General features: G+C 32.5%; 1 protein-coding gene and 1 long non-coding RNA gene across 3 annotated transcripts in view; one reads left to right on the top strand and one right to left on the bottom strand.

Moving 5' to 3' along the window:
• LOC135849119 (uncharacterized) overlaps positions 1–24,791 on the bottom strand; it is a 225,771-nt gene that overhangs the window by 98,681 nt on the left and 102,299 nt on the right. Inside the window, exon 6 of the long non-coding RNA XR_010559492.1 lies at positions 15,970–16,072. This is a non-coding gene — a long non-coding RNA (uncharacterized LOC135849119). The remainder of the gene's footprint in view (positions 1–15,969; positions 16,073–24,791) is intronic.
• LOC135849116 (LIM homeobox transcription factor 1-beta) overlaps positions 1–24,791 on the top strand; it is a 69,187-nt gene that overhangs the window by 15,756 nt on the left and 28,640 nt on the right. For both annotated transcript variants that reach the window (XM_065369372.1, XM_065369371.1), the window contains exon 2: positions 1,785–1,977. In XM_065369372.1, the coding sequence (XP_065225444.1) occupies positions 1,785–1,977 (193 nt within the window). The remainder of the gene's footprint in view (positions 1–1,784; positions 1,978–24,791) is intronic.

The following is a 24,791-nucleotide window of genomic DNA, read 5'->3' as shown; positions in this document are numbered from 1 at the left end:
TCTTAAGGTGTAATGCTTTGTTAGAGTAAATCCGTTTATGCTATCAGAAAAAAATTGAAGAAAGATTCAGAGACTACCTTAAAAATTTTCCGAACTGAAAAGTTAAGTTTCTTAATCAAAAGCTCAACTTTCAACATCATTAATAAAAGCTCTTGGGGTATTAATGAAAAAAGAAAAAACATACAATCTCCAGGAGCGACTGCCCTACGATACAAAATTTTGGGCAAAATTGAAAAAAAAAATGAATAAATAGGTCGGTTAATGCATCGTTGAACAACATTTTTGAGGCGGAACTCTTCTAACCCCCTCCATGTCCCTTTGAATTTCCATCAGAATTCAAGAATAATTCATTTTTTCATCATTACGTAGACTGTAGAGTACAAAAAGTTGATAATTTTCGAATATTTTTTTCTCCATTCATCTTTCAAGAATAACGAGATACACCTTCTGCCCCCACTCTTCATCTTCAGGAATTCGTCCATGTTTTTTTGGATGCTGCGTTCCTTTTCTGAACGCATCTCTTTACAGCACGTAGTCGTACCTCCTTCGATCGAAACCGGTTTCTCTCCACACATCAGCTAATCTCTCCAGTCTCTACCAAATAAGATTACGTATTAGTATATCCCAGATAAACGTCGTCGTCGTATCACTAATAAAAAGAAGGCGAGATTTGATAAACGTTTCAATAAAAAAGGGTGGTCTGGAACGTATCGTGTATCGTGTATCGCACACTATACAGAAAAGGCGCGTTCAAACTCTACAAGATCCGTGCTACTGTACGAAAAACGATGAAGGGACCCCCACGATGAGTGAAGGAAGACACGCGGGGGCAAACGATTCAAAAGTCGTAACTCGGGGTGTGTAATCCTTTGACTGCGACTACGTATGGTATTTTGTAAAGCACGGCAAACGATTATATATTGCTTTACAACACGATTTGCATTTTGATATTGCAACTTTGCGAATCGATTCGGCGCGGCATGGATAGGATGCTGCTGGTAACAACGTCGCTTGTATCGTAATTTTGCTTGTTTATCCTGCCAACGAATGAGGGAACATGAGTGAGTGAGTGGTGAGTGGTGAGGTAAAGCACGTTATTTATTATGCTTCCATATACTGTATAGTGAAACTCTTTATATTGCCTTCGATATTCATCCTCTGTCTGTACCTATCTCTCTCTCCGAAACATTCAAATGTCTCGGTATGCGGCTTTTGGCTTCGGCTTTTATCTATTTACGAAATAACACGCGTCATACTACGTGTACCTCTAAACGTAATACCCAAACCTATGCTATACGATGAGTATATGTAAATTTACGTACACGTTCGTATTAAATGGATACAATTGTGGTCAAAGGAGCTATATTAAATTGTGTCTATGTTGTTTACCATTCCGCTACCATAATCAAAGGCGTTTATCAATCGTTCGTAGTGTAATATAGCCATTATTCCACTATCAAATCTCAAATTATCTACTTTAGTCAACCCAAGTCTACGGATGCTGCAGCCTTTCGATGGCGGAGTATCTTGTTATGCAACTTTAATAACTCGTTTTCTAATATGTAACGTTTATTTTACGACTATGTAGGTATTCTCGAATTAATCCACATCGATGTTGATATAGTTGCCTATACTACATATATCTAAATTCTAAACGTATACCCTTATTGACGCTTTGATGAGCCTTTGATCACTGATGCGTCGAGCTTGATACACGAGACATATTCGCACTCATTTACTAGCTCAGCTCTTTACACATACACTCGTGTCTGTTTCTTTTACAGGAATAATGAATCCGAGTCTACATCCTGCTAAATGTAATTCCTGTTCGAACGAAATCAGCGACCGATATATTATGCAAATAGCGAACGAATGTTATCACGAGATGTGCCTGATATGCTGCATTTGCGGTATTCATCTTGCTCAAACGTGTTTCACCAGGGATCGTAAATTGTACTGTAAATTCGACTACGACAGGTAAGAGCAAAAAATATTGGTTCGGATTTTTCTTTGTTCAAAATATACGCAACGAGCGCCTTCATATGTGTACATTGTACGTCTTCTGCCATTAAAATGACTGAAATGACACCTGATTGTACAATTCCGAGGGATTCATCGACCCCCATTGAAAGGAAGGAAAGCGAGTATAAATCTTGCAACTTTAACTGGTCGAAGATAAAATTTTGAATTTTTTCTACTATTTATTGTTCACCAACCAGTCCTGTAATTTATCAAAAAATCACAATTTTTTCCAACTCAAGGCACATATTTTTCTCAACTCATGAATCAAATTTTCAGAAATGGGGGGCAGGCTGAGCCTCCTAGCCCCCTCCCTAGATAAGGCCCTGTTATCACCGTTCATTTATCGAAGAGTGAAAATATCATTAAAAATTTAAGACTCAATTTCAAAATGTAGGAGAAGAAAGAAACATAAAATATCTGCAGGATCAACATTTCGTAATAAGGGCAAGGGGGAAAAGGTCACATGTCTCAACTATAATTCATCGGAAATGAACAATTTATGCATTTTAATAATTCAAGCAGTTACTCAAATACACAAAATGAGCAATATTAGACTTTTTAATGTAAAATACAAATTTGAGTTATTCTAAGGGACCAACTTAGTTTTCTAGGGAGGGGGCTAATATCGTCAGGAGAGTTCATTTTACTCAAAAGAGACTTTTTAGAGGTGTTGGAGCTTAAAATTTTAAAATTTTACAGGGATTTTGTATTTTTTCAAATTTTTGAAAATTAAAAGACCCACCGCCAGCCCGAGTTTTTCAAAAATTGAAAAAATAGAATTCTTTTTGTAGCTTAGTTTTAAAAAAAAATTAAAAACTCACTACAAAACAATTATCGTCAACTAAGATTTATTCTAGATCACCACGAAAAAAAAAAATATTTCAAATCGCGAAAAAATTCATTTGTTGTATTTTTTTGTACTTGAGACAAACTCCAAAAACAACACAAAAAGCTCATTCAAATCCAAAATAAGGAAAAAAACCGGCGTGAAAAAATTAATTTGAAATCGCAAAAAAACTGAAATTGATTTGGAAACATAAAATAATCTAAGAAAATTTCAAACTGTACATCACCACTAAACATTTACTCATCGCCACCACAATGAAATGCATGCCATGCATACTGCATAGGCAGGTATTTGAAATTGTCACAAGAAGTTCCCTCAATGTATTTATCAAATTCAGGGCTAAAAAGATCATTTGAAAGCAACATTAAACGATAACGTCGTTCATTCATCACAAAAAATGATGAGAAAATCACACTCTCCTACACACACACAAAAAACAAGTCATTAAATTCAACTCTAATGAACTCTACTCATCTGAAATCAACTACGAAAACATTTATTAGTTTTCAAAAAAAAATTGAAATCACAAAAAAACATCAAAATTAAAAATCAAATTCTAACACATCAAAATCACCACGAAAAATTCGAATCAAAATCACTCCAAAAATTATTTTTCTCTGTGTAACTCATTCAATCTATCCCGAAAATTCTCCACTTGTTGCCAACATTTTTCTGTCTGTGAGGGGGGGGGGGGGAGGAGAGCGGGTGCCTTACATCATGCCCTCAGACAGAAAATACTTTTTTCCAACCGTGAAATTCCCCATACCTCCCCCCTTCATGAAAAATCTCTGAAAACACCATACAAAATACATAAATAATATTTTCACTTATTCAAACTTTCTATATTCTTTCATGCAATTTTTGCCAAATTTCATCAAAATTTCATTGTTTTTTAATACCTATCTATACCTAATTTTTATTCATTTTCATTGTTTTTTTGATTTCTTTTACGTAAATTTATGGCACATTTTTAACATATTTTCGTTCATTTTTTTTTCAAGTTTTACTAGCATTTTATTACATTTTGATAATTTTTATTCATTGTTTTTGAGTTTTTACATATACCTACCTAATTTTAGCGGGTTTTTAACATATTTTATGCAATTTGTACCAATTTATCCAAAGACCAAATTTTACTAAAATGTGATTAGTTATGTACATACTTTTTAATAGGTACCTAATTTTCATTCATTTTTATGTTTGATTTTTTTGAGTATTTACGTAATTTTAACAGTTTGTTTCAACTTAGTTTCGTACAGTTTTCACCAAATTTCACTGAAAATCGTTATTTTTTTCAGAAATTTTCATCGACTTGATGCTTTATTTGAGTTTTTATAAAATTTTAATCTTTTTTTGGCATGCAAATTTTTGCCAAGAAGCACCGAAATTTCATAAGGCACTTCTTGATGATTTTTGTTAATTTTCTTGCCTTTTTTGAAATTGTTTTCAGCACTTTTCATGGAAATTTTTTCAAATTTCACCGAATTAATTCATACTTTTTGACAATTTGTATTGGTTTTCATGTTTTTTTTTTTTTTTTGAATTACTTAAGAATATAATTTAAACTGTTTTTCATGTAATCTCTGCCAAATTTCTCTGAAATTTCATTCCTTTTTGATAGTTGATTTTCTTGAGCTTTTTTCAATACTTTTTCATGCAATTTTTTTCAAGTTTTATAATTTCCATTGTTTTTCGTGCTGTTTTAGGATTTTTATATTATTTTAACATTATGTTTCAAACACTTTTTCATGCTATATTTTTGTCAGGAGTATTTTCATCATTTTAGAATGTTGTTGCTGCATTTTTTCATGCAATTTTTTCCAAATTTTAGTGAAATTCAATTACTAAGTATTTTATTATAATCCTCATTGATTTTTTTGTTTTTTAGTTTTTATGTCATTTTAACGATATTTTTTAAAACATTTTTCTTGCAGTTTTTTCTGAATTTCAATAAAAGTTCATCATTTTGTGGTGATTTTTTGACGGTTGTTTTAAGCTTCTTCATCATTTACATGTTTTTATGCAATTTTTGCAAACTTTCGCTGAAGTTTCATTAATTTTTAGATAATTTTCATTGTTTTTTGATTTTTCTAAGGTTTTTAAACAATTTTCTATCATTTTTTTTGCAATTTTATTATTGGAACGTTAACTTACAGGGATTTTCTGTGACTCAAATTATTTTCCTCTTGCTTTGAATTACGTATTATGTACCATACGAATGTACGTATAATTTTACATATACCTAAATGCTGAATTTGATGAAGGATTAATTGAAGGTGAATTAGAGTGAGAAAAAGACTTCTCCAATCAACACGTACAGAATTTCAATATTCTTAATTCTACACAAAAATATTTTGAGTTTTGAAATTTTCGAAAAATTTGTAGAGCGTCACCTGTCAACACGAGACCTTTATTTTAAACCTCCCTCTTCTTTTCTTACATATCTCTCTAAATTTTGGGTTGATCGCTCCAAAAAACTTCACACTATTATAAAAAGGCCGAATCTCAGGAATTTAATACCATTTTCAACTCTATATGGTGATGGGTGATGGGGGCTGATACGATGCAAAATCACAGCTCAGTTCTGAGACTCCTTTCACCTATACATCGTCTCTTGAACAGCGCAACGTATCATTTCTCTGTTGAAAAAAAAAAGTCAAAACGGAAGAAGGTCATACGAAAGGAATCCCTCACACACGTAACATCGTAAACCATAAAAAAAACACACACATCCCTTTTTTTATATCGTATAAGCTCTAAACTTTCACGTACATACGAAGAAGCTATTTGTACCAATAGTTGGAAAAGTCTAAGTTTAAGAAGGAAGCAGAGCGGGGGGGGGGGAAGTAAAAAGATAAAGGTAGCTGTCATACGAGCGTCAATAAAATAAACCGCGAGATGCTGCAATTCTCCCTTAGAATAGTTTGACAAGGCTGTATAAAAGGGTGCCTTTGCAACATATTGCCTCGCACCCCAACACAAGCCCCGAATCATCTGCACAATATGCTACAAGCTGATCTCTGTGCTATAACGACGATGACGTCACGATAGTGCACGTGTTACTATATGTATTATAGTACATAGTAGTATAGTACACTACATTCGCCAGGGTATATACCTTGTCCGATATGTGTGCGTGTATTCTGTGCTACATGTCTAGGAATAGGAATCCTACAACGCCCCCATACGTCTGCAGAAGTCTCATACTCATATACCTACTGCAGATAATATAATGTGGTTAAATTTTACGAGTATTTCTTGTTTCTGTAGATGAGCGAAAAAGCTCAATTTCGTCGATGTGTTGTCGTGATTGTGTCTTCGCCAAAATGAAATTTTCCCAAACAAATTGACCAAAGTTGAAGCGAAGGGAAGGGAGTAAAATGTGTGTATCCTTGAAAACCGAAATGAAGAAAAATACAATCAGGAAACACTTCCATAAATGCGAATGTGCCATTTATTTTGATGATGGAAACACATCTTTGTAAAAATGACTCATTTTATCCCCCTACTTCCTCTCAATACTCATGCAGCTCCAGTCTCCTTGAAAATAATCAGGTATCTACGTACCTACCTACAATCCTACATATTAACAAAATTACACAAGAGTTGAAAAATATAAGGTGAAAAAATTAGGTACGAGAAAAAAAAAACAAAAACCGTGAAAAATCCGAATTTTAAACATATGTATTATAATAAGTTATGATTTTTGCCCCCCCCCCCACCTTTTTATCCAAAGTTGGGTCTATACCGCAATAGCTATCATTTTTTACAAAAATTTGGCTAAAAATGTTGTTTTTTTGTAAAAAATGTAAAAAATTGCGCTTTTTTCATTTTTTAAATTCCAATTTTGAAATATTCCATTCGTTTGTCGAAATTAAATTTATTTTTTGGGCATCTAGTTCTTTCGAAAAATTAAAAAATGGTTTCAATTTTCGCTTAAATTGCAGGAAAATTCTGTGTTTTTTTCTCCCATTTTTAATCAAATTTCGAGTTTTTATATTTATCATGTTCTTTTACAAGAATTTTGAATTTTTCTGTAGGTACTTATGTAGTTCTTTTTGAAAACGTGAAAAAGTTTTGCTTTTTTCCACATTTTAAATCAAATTTCGATTACATCTGTTTTTCACTTTTCTAGTCCTCTTCGACAATGAAAAAATATCGATTTGGAGCAATAAAAACATTTTGACCCGAAGGCTTCAAAATTGAAGCATGTAAAAAAAAATTCATGCTGAAAGTCTTGCTTTTGTTCTGCTTTCGGCAGTTGGCCTCTTTGTTGGACACTTCAGAAATGGGAAAGATGGAAAGCTGAAATATGTTATGAAACCTTTTCTGAGCCCCCCCCTCCATAAATCGATTGAAAGGGAGTTCGAATCATCTCGAGCGGTTTCAGAGCCTCCAAGATATTTTGAAAATTGGAATAATGGAATGTAGTAGGTACTTCTTAGCTCTCTTACAAACTTCGGAGTTCAACTGGAGATAGGGTATGTAATTTTAATTCATTGAAAAACTTTTGCCAAATTTTTTAAAATTCCAGTCCACCGATAATGTAAAAGTGCTAAATTTTATCGGGATGGATTTTAATGAATTTTTTGCAAACCTAGTCTCCAAATGGCAAATTTAGCTAACGTAAGAACTGCAGAGCTAAGTACTCGAAACCATCTCTAAGCGACTTAGTAAGTTGAAATTGTAAAAACTTTTTTTCGTGTTTTAAATCAAAAAATCGAATTTTTTCGAAAACTTTAAATTTTTTTAAATCGACTTTACGACATAACGCCATCACAGGTTTTAAATATGTTGTTCAACATGAAAAGTTGTCCATAATATATTTTTTCGGAATTTTTGAGAGTCGAAATGATATGAAAACTACGTTTCGAAATTTTTTGAGCTAATTTTTTGTACGAAAAAAAGTGGCAACACTGATTTTTATGATATCACCAAAAAGCCTTTCAAAACCCTTAACTATTGGAAAAAGTTCCATTTTGGTAGGTATCGCGGTTATCGAGTAATCCACTGCTGAAATGGATGATATGTTCACTGAAAACTTTGACACACCCTGGCTCCTGGCTGCCTTTAAAAATGGGCTAGAGGGCTGCGATTCACGCCATTGGTCATCCCTTCGGATGGTCTTTTCACGGGCAAAATTTCAAAAAAATCGCCGAACCCCCCCCCCCCCCTCCCACCACTTTTTGGGTTAATTGAAGTGGAATGACCCTTTAATAAATTCTGATTGATTTCCCTTTAGAATAAATATTTTTTTTAATTGTCCAAAATTTGAGGAAAAAATGAGCTTTAGCCTCCGAAATTTTGGCTATGGTGAGGTATTTTTGCATTCTCATTGAAAATGGTTTTGTTCGGATCTGAAATTTTTTGTCGGTTCCGATCCCAACTCCTGTGAGTACTTCAAATTGATATACGATATATGTACAACAAAAGTCAGCACCTACGAGATTTAGGACATTTTATTTCAAAAAATTGAAAAGCAAAGTCTTCGGGGGCTGAATGAGCAAAACACCTCCAACCAATTCATATTCGAACGAACTAATTCGATACCCTGTGAAAATTATCTGTCTATGCCTAAGTAAAGTTATAATGAAGCTGGCTCAATAAGGCTATAAACTATAACGGATGTTTACCCCAGCGACGTCGGTATGTAGATTATATTGGTCGACTTCGAATTCGAGGGAACAATCATACGAAATTCAGACAGGGGCGAGTATTTCATTTCTGTATATTTGCGGTTAAATTAGGTATGGCTGGTCACTGGTTTTTGCGTTGTGTGCCAGGAATTACAATCAACACGTGACCTGGATAAAAGCGAACGTTTAACGACGTTCGGGTCAAATGATTCGAATTTTATAGCTTTAATAGGTATGCGATAAATGTACTTAAAGTTCGCCGATAATCTGGTGCGTTGTGCAGCCATCGTCGTTGTCATCGTCGACATACAACAACTGGCGATGCGACCCAGCCATGAGCCAACCCTCGGTATGAAAATTTCTATTCGTACGCGGTCATTTGAGTATTGAATTGAATAAAAAGTAAGATATCGTCGTGTGTGGGGCCTGCGAGAATGACGCGAATACAAAATGAACCTTTGCTGCGGAAAATCACTTTTGTACTTTTGATACGCGTCTATCCTCTATCTATCTAGGGGTATGTTGGTAAACCATACACATACACGATTGTGTTGTCTATTTTTTGGCCAGTCGAGCGACTAATTTACTTTATTCGGGCGAATGGGCGGTACTGTGGGCTTTAAAAGCGCCGTATCGGGTTTCTGAGAGTTACCAGTCGAACCTTTTAAGAAATCGAATCGCCTTTGGCTACGTAGTATAGCTTAATAGCTGTGTATACGCATATAAGTGTATGAAGAAGCGTGCCGAGAATTTTAAATATTTCTTTGCCAACGAGCATTTCATTAAGAAATTTTCCTCCTTTAAATATATTTAAGTATTTTCATTTTAATTTTTTTACCCGAGCAAACCGAGCATTCCTGTAATTTTTTTTCTCAATATCGTTTCTACGTCGATTTTTTTTCTCTATTTGTGATGGTCTTTCGTTGTGTAGGTACCTTTTTTTTCACCCTTGGGCGAGTTTATCTCAGTAATGTTGGTATTTTCCATGGATAGTGTTTTTGAATTTTTTTTCTCGAGTTGATATTTGAAGATTTTTTAAATAGTTTTTCTTATGATTAAGTATTTTTTATAATTTTTTTTCAATTTTCTGCTATGGAAATTTTTGTTATTTTTTTGAGAAGACTGTCTGATATAAAAAATTGATTGAGTTAAATTTTCTCATTTTATTTTTCATTTTTACTTTTGCCCACAACTCGTCAGTCATATACGAGTACAATAAAGTATTATCAAACCAGTGATATGTGGTGATACAAATCATTGAATTTTTTAAAAAGAAACCTACCTGCTGTACCCGGGTCAGGGCGGTGAGTCTGGGTACCTAGAATACATTCGTATATAAAGGGTGAAAGGGTGCAACACGCGAACACAGGGCCAGGGCCACATTGTAGTAGCATCACGACGTCGACGTACGAGTATATGGTAGCCTATATAACGTAATATTTTCATCGAATCGTAGGGTGTTTCTTAATGGATATTAAATGAATATAAATATCATAATGACACAAGTGGCTTCTCTATGTTTTGAACGCATTAACATATTTTTTTCGCGACGCTTTCTGCCTTTGCCTTCTGATGCTTTAGCCTATGTCTATATTGTACGTAGAATCTATAGTATAGGAAGGGAGCTGCTGTAATATATTCAGCGTTTGTTGTCGTACACGTGCATTTTATCGTTATATAACAATAGCGTGTATGCGGTTTACATTTGTGCCCTTTGAAAAAAATTACATATACGCAGTATCTTTGGTGCTGTAATAGAGCAGTTTGAACGTGAAATTTATTGATTTAGACGTATGTACTGCTGTGGCTGCGATTTGACTGCATGTGATAAAGGTGGGTGCTACTGATTTCGTAACATTTTTTAAGTGAGAGATTAGATTTCACTTGATATGGTAAAGTTAAAAGTAAAAGAGAAAACTTCGATTCAAAAATTGGTGAATTTTGTATTGCGGATATCAATTTTTAAAATTCGAGTCTCCAAGCACGTCATTTGGCTTTTTTTTTCACTCCCCTTTTCAGTTGATGTGTTGTGGGAGGTGAGACTAAAATTTTCTCAAATTTTTTGGCCCAAATTTTTGAAAAATTGCGCAGCAAAATGAATATCTGCACTAGCAAGGCGAAAGCAAAAGCTTTTGAAAATTAATGATTTTTAGAAGCCAAACAACATTATTATTGACGCGTGACGTGAGAATATTATCTAGCCGGAGCGAAACAAATGTCAGAGCTGTGAAAAATTGATAAAAGTTGATTTTCATGGCTTCAACAAATTTTAGTTTTCAGGAAATTGTAACATATTTTTCAAAAATCAAAAGCAGCAGCTCTCAAAAATTCATAGTTCTTCATTTTTTCAAGACAAAATTTTTGGTAAAAATTAGAAATTGTTTACAAATTTTTGACAAAAAAAAACCTTTAAAAAATATATATTTTAGCAAAAGTTGGGACTATCTGGCAGTTTCTGATTGGAATGAAGAGGCCTTATTTTGGTATTTTGGGAAATTTGATTTTTGGTACCTCATTCTCTTACTTGTCACTCAATTTATCCCGAAAATTTCCCACTTTTTGCCAATTTTTTTCTGTGGGGGGGGGGCCCTACACCATGCCCCTGGGCAGAAAATACTTTATTTTCAACAGCAAATCTCCCCTTACCTCTCCCTTCATGAAAAAATCTCTGAAAACACCTTCGTTGTCATCGTGATCGCACTCCAAAAATAATATTTTTATCTATTCAAACCCTCCAAAATAGAAAAATTTATTACTCTTGTTAAGAAACACAACCTGAAACCTGACAAATTCAATATAATCTAATAGACCAAGTAGTGAATACACAGCACTAAATAACGAGATCATGGGAATGTGCAGAATGGCCCAAAATGAATGGTATGAGGAGAAATGCCGAGAAATAGAAGAACTGGAGAAAAGGCACAACTCTAGAGAAATGCATACCAAAGTGAAGCTGATGATGGCTGCCCACAAGAAAAGGAGGGAGAAGTGGAATAGCATACATGCGAAGAAAAGGTGGAAAGTATAGTGTTAACAATCAAGAAACAGAAGAGGTTTACTGTATGGAGATGACACACATCCGGCTCAAATGGAAGTTTCGTCCACGGAGGAGGCACCATGAATTGAAATGTGGGAGCTGAGGAATGTGGTGAAGAGAGCCAGAAACCACAAAGCAGCGAGGGAAGATCTCATACCAGTAGATTTGATTAAACATCTCACACCGGAGCATGAAAAGGAGCTGCTGAAGATAATAAATGAAATATACAATGAAGGTACACTGCCTAAGGACTTCAAAGTGGTAAATTCTGTACCAATACCAAAGAAGAACAACATCGATGGCTTGGTATAAAAACCTCGTAAGTCCAGATTTTTTCGAAAATGCTTTTTTTGTGGTTTCTTTAGTAAAAAACAACGAGGAATCCGAATTTAAAAACCTCGTAAGTTTAAAACGCATCCTAGCGCTCTAATCGGCGAAAATCCAACATTAAAAAACTCGTAAGTCCGACTTACGAGGTAAGTACTTGAATTTCATCAATTGTAAATTTGAAAACCTCGTAAGTCCTTGTTAAAAACCACGTAAGTCGTACGTAAGTACGATGAAAATCTCGTATGTCGTCTCTAGAAACCTCGTATGTCCTTCCAAAGCGCTTTAATCAATTAATTTTATTTTATCAACCTGTAAAATATCATCAGGCCATACCATTAAGACCTCTAAAACATAATAATGCAATCTAAAACTGCAAATAACAAAATATGAATGTTTTAGACGTTTTTTTGTTCTTCTGAAAAATGTAGGATTTTGGACTTACGTGGTATTTATACCAAGCCATCGACATGCAAAAATGCTCTGAATATAGGTAGAACAATCGCATTAGTGAGCCGCACACTGAAGCTACTACTCACCTTCATAAATGCCAGAATTGAAAAGAAGATAGATGAAAATCTAAGCGAAATACAATATGGCTTTGTAGCGAAAAAAGAGATTGAAAGTGCTCATTCAAAGAGCACTGAATGCAAACAGGGAAATCATTGTTTGCTTCGTCGATTATGAGAAAGCATTTGATTGTGACCACCATGAGAAGATGTTGGAGATCTTGAAGAAATACAATATCGATGACAAAGACCTGGGAATAATCAAGAACCTGTACTGGGAGCATAGTACACACATCAAGATTGGAACTAAGTAGGTACTCGGAGGACACTGATGTGGTATAAATGAGAGGTGTGAGACAAGGATGCCTCCTCTCGCCTTGGTTGTTCAACGTATACCCAGAAGAAATAATGAGAGAAACGCGATTCAAAACAAATGGGATTCAAGATCAATGGCAAGAGAATAAATGAAATAAGTTATGCAGACGACAAAGTGATCCTTGCTGGGACAGAAGCGCAGATGCAGAAAATGATCAACCAAATACCAAATCAACAGTGCTGGATTAAAATATGGAATGAAAATGAATGCAGGCAAGACCAAGGTTATGAGATTTACAAAAGGAGACAATAAAGAGGTCAAAATCAACATTGGAACTCAAGAAATTAAAAATGTAAACCAATTATTGAGAAAAAATTAGATTTCTTAAAATTTTGAAAGAAGATTAATTAAAAAATCAAAAACGTCGATATTACTAAATTGAAAAAATGAAAAAAATAAGATTTTTTCACAATTTTGGCAAGAAGCAGGACTGTTTGGTAGTTTTGGAAAAAGAAATGGGTGAACTGTTTGGCAATTTTTTTCCCAGTTTAGATACTTGCCTCTTTTGTAGGTAAACATAAATTTTTTGTTGGAATTTTACCGACTTTGCCGGAAACGGAAAAGTAAGGTATTGTATTTGTCATGATGGTTGAGGAATTGGGTGGGGGTGGGTTTTCTTGAGGTTTTGGAGTGTGCTGATCACGATAAGACATATGGCGCAAAACGAGATAAGTTTATATATATATTTATTTATATATGTATATATAAGTTTATATATCAATTTATGTATAAATTTGTGTCACGCTGAACTCAAAAGCTCCGAACTTTAAGTGGAAACTGATGATGGCAAAATATTGCTTTGATACTGAACTAGAGAAATTTTTAATTTGGTCGAAATCGATTCAGCCGTTTACGAGATATGAACGTTTAAGTGTGTTTCAACGTTATGGATAAGCAGAAATTTGTGTAAACCCTTATATCTCGCAAACGGCTCACCCCCAACAAACAGATGGGGTGGTTAGGGTGTGTAGGTTGCAGATTGGTACGCCGAAGGTCGGGTGTTCGAATCCCGCGCGAGTCAAGAGGAGAAAATTTTTTGTTGATTTTTTTGTTAATTTTTTTGTTAATTTTATCCGTCCAAAATTTTTTTGCCATAAAAAATCAAAATTTTTCAAAAATTTCTAGTGTAATTTTTGTTTTAACAAAAAACATTAAGTTTTTGGTAAATAGCCAGTAAATTTTGATAATTTTTTTTTTTTTTGTTAATTAATAGTAATTTTTAGTAAATAAAATGATTAGTTATTTTTGGTGAATTACTCGTAATTAAAGTTGGTCGAAAATTTTGGTAAATTGCTTGGGTAATTTTTGGTAAATTGGTAAAAACCTTTGACAGTAAATTACTGGGGTAATTAAAATTCGGTAAAAAATTGGTAAATTAGTGAGGAAATGTCTCGTAAATTACTGAGGTGAATGTTGGTAAATTGCTGGGGTAATTTTTGGTAAAATGGAAAATTGGTAAATTAGTGGGTAATGTCTGGTAAATTACTGAGGTAAATGTTAGTAAATTGCTGGGGTAATTTTTGGTAAATTCGTAAATTTTGGTAAAGTCGTAAATTTTGGTAAATTAATAAATTTGGGTAAATTCGTAAATTTTGGTAAATTCGTAAATTTTGGTAAATCGGTAAATTTGGGTAAATCGTCAAATTTGGGTAAATAGGTAAATTTAGGTAAATTTTGGTAAATAGGTAAATTTTGGTAAATTGGTAAATTTTAGTAAATTGGTAAATTTTGGTAAATTGGTAAATTTTGGTAAAATGGTAAATTTTGGTAAATTGATAAATTTTGATAAATTCGTAAATTTTAGTGAATTGGTAAATTTTGGTAAATCGGTAAATTTTGGTAAATTGGTAAATTTTGGTAAATTGGTAAATTTTGGTAAATTGGTGAATTTTGGTAAATTGGTAAATGTTGGTAAATTGGTAAATGTTGGTAAATTGGTAAATTTCAGTAAATAGCTAAATTTCAATTCTGGATAAAAATTAAGCCATTAAAAACCTCTAAATTTTGGTAAATCGGTAAATTTAGGTAAATTGGTAAATTTTGGTAAATCGGTAAATTTAGGTAAATTGGTAAATTTTGGTAAATAGGTAAATTTTGGTAAATAGGTAAATTTTGGTAAATTGGTAAATTTTGGTAAATCGGTAAATTTTGGTAAATTGGTAAATTTTGGTAAATTGGTAAATTGGTAAATTTCGGTAAATAGGTAAATTTCGGTAAATAGGTAAATTTCAGTAAATACGTAAATTTCGGTAAATAGGTAAATTGGTAAATTTTGGTAAATTGGTAAATTTTGGTAAATAGCTAAATTTCGGTAAATTGGTAAATTTCGGTAATAATTTTGTTTTTTGTCAACAATTTTCCTGATATATTATTCCACTTGTAATATGACGGTTACGTCTTCATGAGTACGCTAATTATTATTTGAAAATCAATTTCATAAAAGTGTAATATGATGGCTACTTATGATTGACTATTTTATTTTGTCGATGTTTTCGACTTTTCGTATTCATTAAATCGGTAAATTTGGGTACTTCCGCGCATTTTGAAAAATTGGTAAATTTTCAAGTAATGTCTGGTAAATTACTGAGATAAATGTTGGTAAATTACTGGTGTATATTTAGAGCAAAGTCGGTTGATCTTGCGAACTGCGCAAGATGTTTTTTTAAACTTGAACAACTGATTTTCCAACAATTTCTTCACATTTTATTCAATAACTCGGCAGCATGAAATTGTACGACGACGAAAGACACTTGTGTAAAAACTGCACAAGATGTTTCGAATTTTGGGATTAATTTTGTATTTTGGGTAAATTTTATTAAGAGATGTGTTACCTCCTAGATAAAAATTGGATTTGAAAATTCGCAGGAAATGGCATCGAAACATTGAAAAACATCAAAAAATTACTTTCCTAAAAGCTGGGAAAGGGATTAAGTTCGAAGCTCAATCGCTGATCCCACCAAAAAGCGTATTATTTAGATTTACGAGTACGTGCGAAATTGAAAAAAGAAACAAAACAAAATCAATAACAAATGGAAAACATATTTTTCATAAATTTGAATCATGATTATTCGAATTTTTCCTTTTCTCCCTTTTCTACCTCACAAATGCCTGAAAATAAGTACTTAGATATGTATACTTATTAAAAAAATTTAGCCCTAGGTATTGATTCAAAAAAAAAAAAAAAAAAAAAAAATCGTAAAATTTGAAAAACTTACCGATACAGTTGGAACGATGCAGCGAGGACGAGCGATGGATGCCTCAAATATTTTCATTCACTTCGCAGAGAGCAAATTTCAAATTATGCATTTGTTTTCATTGCTGAAACAAACGAAAAAAACACTCGAATGTAAAAATTGATTTTTCAAAGTTTCAAAATTTATCAAAAAATAAAAGATAATTAAAGCGTAGATCATTTCAAAATTTCGAGCTGTTTTTATAGATATTTTAATTGAGTGAATAATTTTCTTGCTGTATATATTTCTTAAGCTCAATGTACTATTCTGAACTTCTTTAAATATGCAATAAGCAACCAATGGTGAGAGGAGGGTGATACAGGGTTCTGAGTGTCAAAAAAATCTCTCTCAATTGTTCAAAGAATACCCTCATTTTTGAGATGAAGTTGGTGTATTTTTTGATTATCTACCAAAGGAGCCAAAAGTTTGAAATTTTTTCTTCATGTTCCATCCTAAATGAAAAAAACAAAAGAGAAAAGATCGAATTCTTCTTTTCTCAAAAATCGACAAAAATTCATCAAAAATTTGAAAAAAATCATCAAGTCGAGTTAAAATTTACTTCACGTTTTTCCCTTTATTTCTATAAAAATTCAGACACGATATTTAGATAACCTTGAAAACTAAAATTTCCCATTTTACACGTTTAAAAATAATGAAAAAACATAAATCTCGAACACGATTTTGAAAAAAATACCTACCTACGTATTCGACGTCGAGTTGAAGTATAAAAAAAATTAAGCTCATGTAAACATCTAGTTGTTCAAACGTAGGTACTCATCAAATTCTAACGCTCAAGTATTGTCATCCACTCAATGAAACAAGTCAACTGATAGCTAAGCGATAATAACGAGTACCTTAACCCGTGAGCTCTTGAATTAATGTTTCTAAACAATTTCACATCGTCATCGAGTATTATTCACGAGTATTGACTCAATTTAAAAACCTTTTTCTTGTATCTCTCGTTTCTTTTAAATTTAAATATACTTGTATTTGAATTTCATCGTTATGTAACTTCAAGGTTAGGTTGAAATCTTGCAGGAAAACAGTAAACACTCTAATTTTTTGTTGCTACAAAAAACATTGAGAAGGGAGAGGGGTAGATTTGGAGAAATTTTCAAAGTTGAATCATTTTTCTGGGAAATTCAAGTGAAAGAAAATTCAATGGGAACTTTAAATTCTCCCTTATGAAGATTTTAAATCCTGAACGTTTTAGAAAAAAATAATTTTTATTACCAGAAACAGACGATGGGATACTATACAAATTACACTAACATCCGCCCACTTCATCCCACATAAAGCTTGAATATTTCATCAGCTCCTCCTATTTTAATCCTATAACAAACCAAGATGTGACAGGTTGAGGATCATTTTCAAACATATGGAATTTTGATTTTTTTTACGTGGAAAAAAGGTCAATTTTAATGCGAGAGAAATTGAGTAGAAAGGGTGAATAAAAATTTGAGCTGATTAAAATACCCATACAAATGTCACATGAGGTAAATTCGACTGCAATTTTCCAATATTTTTTTTTCTTCAAATTATTCATACTCGTATTTTCAATTCAAATTTTAAACTGCTAAGGTTAAATTGACCCTTTCTTCGATACACGATAACCTTCCAAAAAATATTATCATCTTTGATCTATGTAGATAAAATTCACTTGCTTTGGAATCTATACCTCAACCGACCCTACGTACAAAAGTTTATCAAAAAATCAATTAATTTTTAGGGCTACGTGTATTTTAAACTTCCGCCACATCAGGTATTAATTTTTTTCATGGATTTTTCACCCCAAGGATGGTATACCTATCACAATACATAGATGAAAATTATTTTCACATTAATCAGCCTTTGAATTCGGATCTAGGCCTACTTAGTCTCAGAGATGCAAGAGAAAATAAATGTACAAATAAATATGCTTTTGTGATGCGAATATCGAATATAAAATATCGTATTTATTCAGGATATGGCTCATTTATAACGCTAATGATTGTGAAAAAAATATAAAATCAAATCTCTAAGTACATCTTGTACATCAGGCGATATGTTATCGTTGGATTTACATCGTATATCAGCAACATTATCGAATTATACCTATTTATAGAGACGAATGAACAAAAAAATAAATAAAAATATCCATTAATTGAAAATTAATACAGGAGGAAAAATAAATTTCAGGCTAATATAAAAAAATATCTTTCTAGGAATCGACGAAATGATACCCTATATATGAAATTTAGTAGGTATAAACATCAATAATACAATCTACGTACTACAAAATTAATACTCATAAAGAGTATTCGATGTTTTTTCTTTGGAAGATAAAGTTTATAGACCGAGTAAATTATTATTCACTAGGCCCACATATTATTTGATGAATTATGCTAATTATAAAATCATCAAATTTAACATTTTAGAATGCAATTATTGAGTCATCGATGGGTAATATTTTCCGGCCAATAGCACATGAAATTTACACGAAATATGCGAATTACATATATGTATGTACGAATCAAGGTTCAATTTTAAACATCCCTCGCGTGCTTCGTGTTTCGTAAGTTATCAAAAGGTCAATCGACTGTAAACATTCTTTGATAAAATTTTGGGGGAATTGATATTTCGTGAAAACGAAACAACTTGCTCCATGTTCGGCGTACGTTTAACTTTCGCCTTTGAATATTCAACGACGACGATGCTGTTTAATCGCTATTAAATATGTATACGTGCCCATTTTATGCACATATTTAAAACATTCGATTCGTAGATCACGATGATTAGGTAATCTTACTCTTTTCGATTTCTAAGCGAATGGCCATCGTGTGGCTGGGGGGAGGGGGGAGAAAGACCTGTGATGAAAGAGATGTTCATTTTTTTTTTGCTTCTCAAACACAAATTTTTGAAAGCTTTTGCCTTCATTTAGTTCGGACTTGTTTTCTTTTCTTTTTCAAAATTGAAATATAAAAAGTATTGTTGTTATGCCTCTCGAAATACAAATTTTCAAACGCTTTCGCCCTCACTTGGGTCTGATCGCTTTTCTTTTTCAAAATGAACATCCTAAAAAAAAAGTTTTCAAATTCTAAAATTTTAAAAGACAAAAATTAAACCCCTCGCATAAGAAATTATTGTTTTTAGTTCCCTCAAAGAACAAATTTTCAAAAGTTCTCACTCTCGCTTCACTCTGGCCTGTCTTTTTTTTCAAAATCGATTTCCTAAAAAAAACATCGTTTTCAAGCCTCCCGAAATCAAATTTTCAAAAACTTTCACCTTTGCTTCGCTCTCGGGCCAATTTGTTTCTTGTTTTAAAATTTAAAAAAAATCACATTTCGGCATCCAAAAATCTAAAACAGAAAATGGAAATTTTTATAGGTAAGTCGTATAGATAAATATGGTATAAATTGGCAAAATTGGTATTTTTTTCCTGTGTCGATCAAACCCCCTCCTCCCTCCCTCTCTCAAAAAACCTCCATATAGTTTCGTCCCTAAAAACAGGGCTAAATTATATTCGCCCTCGGGCCACATTGGCTCTCAATGGCCCTAGCTGTCATTTTGTATGAATATTTTCTGAAATTCTTACATTCTTAAACTCATCGATAAAAAAGTAATCCGAAAATCTCAAGGGGTTTCAATTCTATAGAAATACCTTTTGAAATAAAGTAAAAACAAAATATGAAAAAATGATGCAAGAATTTGAGTACTCTCCTTGATTTTCTATACTCAGCATTTTTACAACTCTTGAGCACCGTAAGGAATACATTATCTTTTTATCTCACGATAAACATGTAGAGTGTAATGAGTTGAAGTATGGATTATAAGATATGAAAAACTGATATTGCATTTGATAGTCTAGCATCTAGAAATACTTACCACTTCTGTAAATTTGTTCTGAAGTGAAACTTTTAAAATGTTTACAAAAATTTAAACATATTATCACTTTTTTTTTATGACAAGAGCGATTAAAATATAATCTCGTATGTTTAAAATTAGTAGACGGCAAATTACAAGAGGATATAAGTACGAAATGTCAATTTGGGTTTTCTGTTTAATTTATAGATGCTTGATGCGTTTCGTTTCTTTTTATTAATTTCTTGTTTTGACCTTTCCTTCATTTTAAATTTCATTGTACATATCTGCTCTACTTACTCGTATGTAGTTACGTAGTTCGAGCTCAATTGGGTATTAAAAATAAAATCTTTCACATGTAAATTCAGGAAATTTTTCATAAAAACATAGGTATTTTTGTGGTGGAGAATCGCAGATCAAATGAACAACAAAAAATTGAAAAAGAGTAAGATTCAGTTCAAAAAGTTGAAAGAATAATTTTTAAAACATTAAAAAATGAAAGCATTTCGACGAGCATTAAAAAAGCAAGCAATAAAATGAACCAAAAAAAAAACACAAAAACTCTCAAAAACTGCGAATAAAATAATGAAATTTGAAATTTTTGAAAAAGAACTAGCAAAAATGTATTTCGAAAAATTCAAGTATTTTTACAACATTAAAAAAACAAAATTAGATTACTTGGCAGACATGGTGATATTTTTTCAAAATTTTCAATTTCGAGTTTTTTCAAAATTTATCATCACAATTTCCAAAAAACATTTTTGACCAATCAATCATTAAAATTCATAAAGAATGAAATTCAAATGTTCTCATTTTAGTGAACAAAATTAGAGGGATCTTACATAATGAAGAGTTCACGGAGAGAACCAGACAAGTCATTTTTTTCAACTTTTGTGTTACAGCGTTTTAAAGTACATATCAAAATGCTTTAATTTTGTGGTGAATTTAAATTTCATTAAAGTAACGACTGGTTGAAAAGTCACTCTTTTCGTGAAAAAATCAAGCAAAAACCCGAAAAATTAGTGTTTTGCAACAACTTGAATTCGATGAAAATCAATTATCATGATGACATTACGAAAAATTTTCGCATTCTAAATACTTATCAAGTAATGTTGAAATTTTCTTCCTTTTGCCTCAGATTTGGTCTCGGCTCATTTTCTCTCCCCACCTCTATCTTTTAAAAGCCATTCTTACTACGAAAAATCAAACTTTTTCAAAATCCAGATGGACTACATTTTTTTTACTCCTCATTGTGAATTTAATTCGACCCTAAACTCATTTTTGAAAATTTTTGACTTGTCTGGTTGTTTCCGTGTGGTCTTCATACGAGCATATGCACCTGTGATCTTTTTTTGAGATTTATCAACCGCGCTCCGCCTTACCCAATTCCTGAAACTCGAGTTGGGCCAAAAACCATCTAAAGCTGAAAAAATGGACTAAAAAATTTGTAAGTATTCAAAATATTTCTCTGAATAGGAAGCGCAGTAAACCCATTTCAATAAAAAAATACTCATCTTCCTCAAGTAATTTTGGTCTCACTCTCTCTAAACAAAGCCCTGACACTAAGCTGAAAAAAAAAATGCAAAAAAAACTTTTTTTAAAGGAATTTCCCAATTTTTAATTTTGGAGTTAGAATCGTTCTGAATATAACCTCTTCTCAAAGACTATCCCTTCTACGCTTCTTGAGCTAGTTGGCATTCCTGTACGCGGCTCCTCAGCTCAAATTTTTTAAAAATGAAATTAAAATTTTCCCTAAAAGGAGGGGGGGGGGGTTATTTAGAGAAATTTGAACATAAAAAATGGAAATCTTTGAACGAATTTTCTTTTATCTTAAAAAAAAATCTAGGAAAGGAGAGGTTATTTGGAAGAATTTTGACGTATAAATTGAGGATTAAAAACAAAGTAGGTATGCAAATTCGACAAATGGATGAGGTGGAGAACCATGGGAGGGGTTTTCTTTGAAAAAGAGGTAACCTATTCAGAAAACTTCCATATCACAAAAAATCTTTTTTTCGAATTTTTTTCTTCGATTTTTGGGTGTCCCTTCAGAAAAAAAAAACACTCACGCAAAAAAGCGTGAGATAACCGGCTTTTCAGAATTGAAAAACGTATTAAAAACATATTAATTATATTTATATCAGTATAACAGTTTTATAAATATAAAAAAAATATCTAGATCGTAATCAACTTCGGGTCAGTTATTTATTCACTAGTTTCTCAAGTATTACAATAGCGTAATTAATTTTAAATTTGCATAATATTTCAATTCATTGAAATAAATTTAAAAAACAAATAAAATCTCAATAAAGCAAATTTGGAGATTTCATATTGTTCTTTTCAAATAGAATTCATAACAATGTCTTTCAATATGCAAATTTTAGTATTAAATTGCTTTTAGAATTTAATAGATAGAAAATCTGACGTCATATTCGTATTCAGCGTTACAAGAAACGTACTATTTTAAATTTGCATAATATTTCAATTCATTGAAATAAATTTAAAAAACAAAAAAATCTCAATAAAGCAAATTTGGAGATTTCATATTGTTCTTTTCAAATAGAATTCATAACAATGTCTTTCAATATGCAAATTTTAGTATTAAATTGCTTTTAGAATTTAATAGATAGAAAATCTGACGTCATATTCGTATTCAGCGTTACAAGAAACGTACTATTTTAAATTTGCATAATATTTCAATTCATTGAAATAAATTTAAAAAACAAATAAAATCTCAATAAAGCAAATTTGGAGATTTCATATTGTTCTTTTCAAATAGAATTCATAACAATGTCTTTCAATATGCAAATTTTAGTATTAAATTGCTTTTAGAATTTAATAGATAGAAAATCTGACGTCATATTCGTATTCAGCGTTACAAGAAACGTACTATTTCATGTGTCGCACAAACAAAACACTTTATTTAATTTTTACCCCCTTTGGGGAGGTGCCGGGGGCCATGGATGGGGTCCAATCAAAAATCTGACGTCATATTCGTGTTCAGCGTCACCGAAAACATACAATTCGATATATCACATGCCCCAGATTTTCTTTTGAAAGTTTCACCCAAAATTGGGGGTGGGGGTGCTCCCCCTTCGTCAAAGAGTCCCATCTCGAAACCTAAATATTTCGAAACAAGAAATAAACTGAGAAATCGTTTGGGTATTAAGACAGACATTGGTGTTTGCTAAGCAAAACATTTATGCTTTAAAAAAAAATAGGTGTACCAAAAACAAAACTGATGAGGAAGTCTGCAAAAGTCTGCAAAAATGCCACCAAAAATAAATTAGGCCTACCTAAGCTGAACTGTCAGAGGAACACGTGAACCGACTTTCCATCGAGTTCCTAACAAGAAATAAACTGAGAAATGGTTTGGGTATATTAAGACAGATGTTACTGATTATTGCTAAGCAAAATATTTATTCTTAGAAAAAAATAGGTATACCAAAAACAAAACTGATGAGGAAGTCTGCAAAAGGACGCAAAAATGACAAAAAATATCACTTAATCTGAAATATCGAGGGAACGCCTGGACCGATTTTAATAAAACTCGAAATCTCAAAATTTCGGCAATACACCAGTCGGGAGGGATAAAGCACTTTGTTCAAAATTTCATAGGTTTCGAGTTGACTCTGCCACAAAATTGGTACATAAACACATAAGGTCGTTAAGGGAGAGATGCCGCATGGGGAGAGATGCCGCACTTTCAATATCTCAGCCGGTAATTCACCGAAAAAATTAAAAAAAATCAAAAAATATTCCTTACTACCTACTTATTATCCTATCAAGTTTTGGCAGTGTCGCCATTAATAGTTTTCGAAAATTCGCAATTTTTGTAAAAAAAAACTTGAAAAAAAAAATTTAATTTTTTTCATGTTTTTTGAAAAATTAATTTTTCGGCTCAGAAGCAACATATCGAAATGAAACCTAGATGTATGGAAAGGGTAAGGTTTGTAGATTAATTTTAGGGCATTGTTAAAAATTTTGAGTAAATTTTTCTTTGAAAAAAAATTTTTTTTCAACAACACTGGAAAGAGGAGAGATGCCGCAGTTGACATTGAGGAGAGATGCCGCACCAATTACATTCGTATTTCATAAGCCAAAATTACTCAATTTGGGTACATAGTGTTGTGCCGGGATTGTAGAAACAGCTGAAATTTGTACTTGCGAATTTTGTATCAAGAAAATAGCAGCTCAAAAAAAGTAGAATTTTGTAATTTGAAAATAGCGGCTCAAAGAGAATAAATACTTCCTTATCTGGTTTAGAATGTTTCAATTTTTAATTTTTTACTTTATTCTTAGGCGCAGCATCTCTCAGTCATGTGTTTTAGTGCTTTATTTCAGGTGCGGCATCTCACCTCAGATGGGAGAGATGCCGCGGTGCGGCATCTCTCCCCCATAGTGTTCTTATGTGTTTTACCTGCGGCATCTCTCCTCAGTTTTTTTTTTGAGGAGAGATGCCGCATTTTTTTGAAAATGGAAATACTCAAAAAATATGGCCCCAAAAAAAATTTCCTCATAATCTACCAAAGTACTCATGGATACCTTTTGATTGATTTAATCACCATTTCCTGAAGTTGATTAGAAAAAAAATTAATCGAGATCAAAAAACAGTGCGGCATCTCTCCCATAACCACCTTATATATATATAGATTTAAACTTAGTCATTGTGGTGCCCGTTTTAAGTATACGTAGTCATTGTGGTGCCCGGTTTTGGGCTTGTGGCGCCCAAATCGGGCACCACAAGGTCTTTTTATATAAAACGATGTAAAATTTGATGAAATGCACTCTAAGGTGAAAAAAAATTTTTTGAGGCAGGCACCACAAGTACCAAGTTTATATAACGGGCACCACTACGACTAAAAAACCCAAAAAAAATAAACTGCTCCAAAACACCTTTATCATACATATATATGTGATCCTCTATGTACGCGGGCACCACAATTACCATAAAAGACCCGGGCACC

The sequence above is a fragment of the Planococcus citri genome, chromosome 5 (assembly GCF_950023065.1).
Source record: "Planococcus citri chromosome 5, ihPlaCitr1.1, whole genome shotgun sequence".
Lineage (NCBI taxonomy): Eukaryota > Metazoa > Arthropoda > Insecta > Hemiptera > Pseudococcidae > Planococcus > Planococcus citri.
The sequence above is the reverse complement of the archived record's forward strand: the minus strand, read 5'-3'. Positions and strand labels throughout refer to the sequence as shown.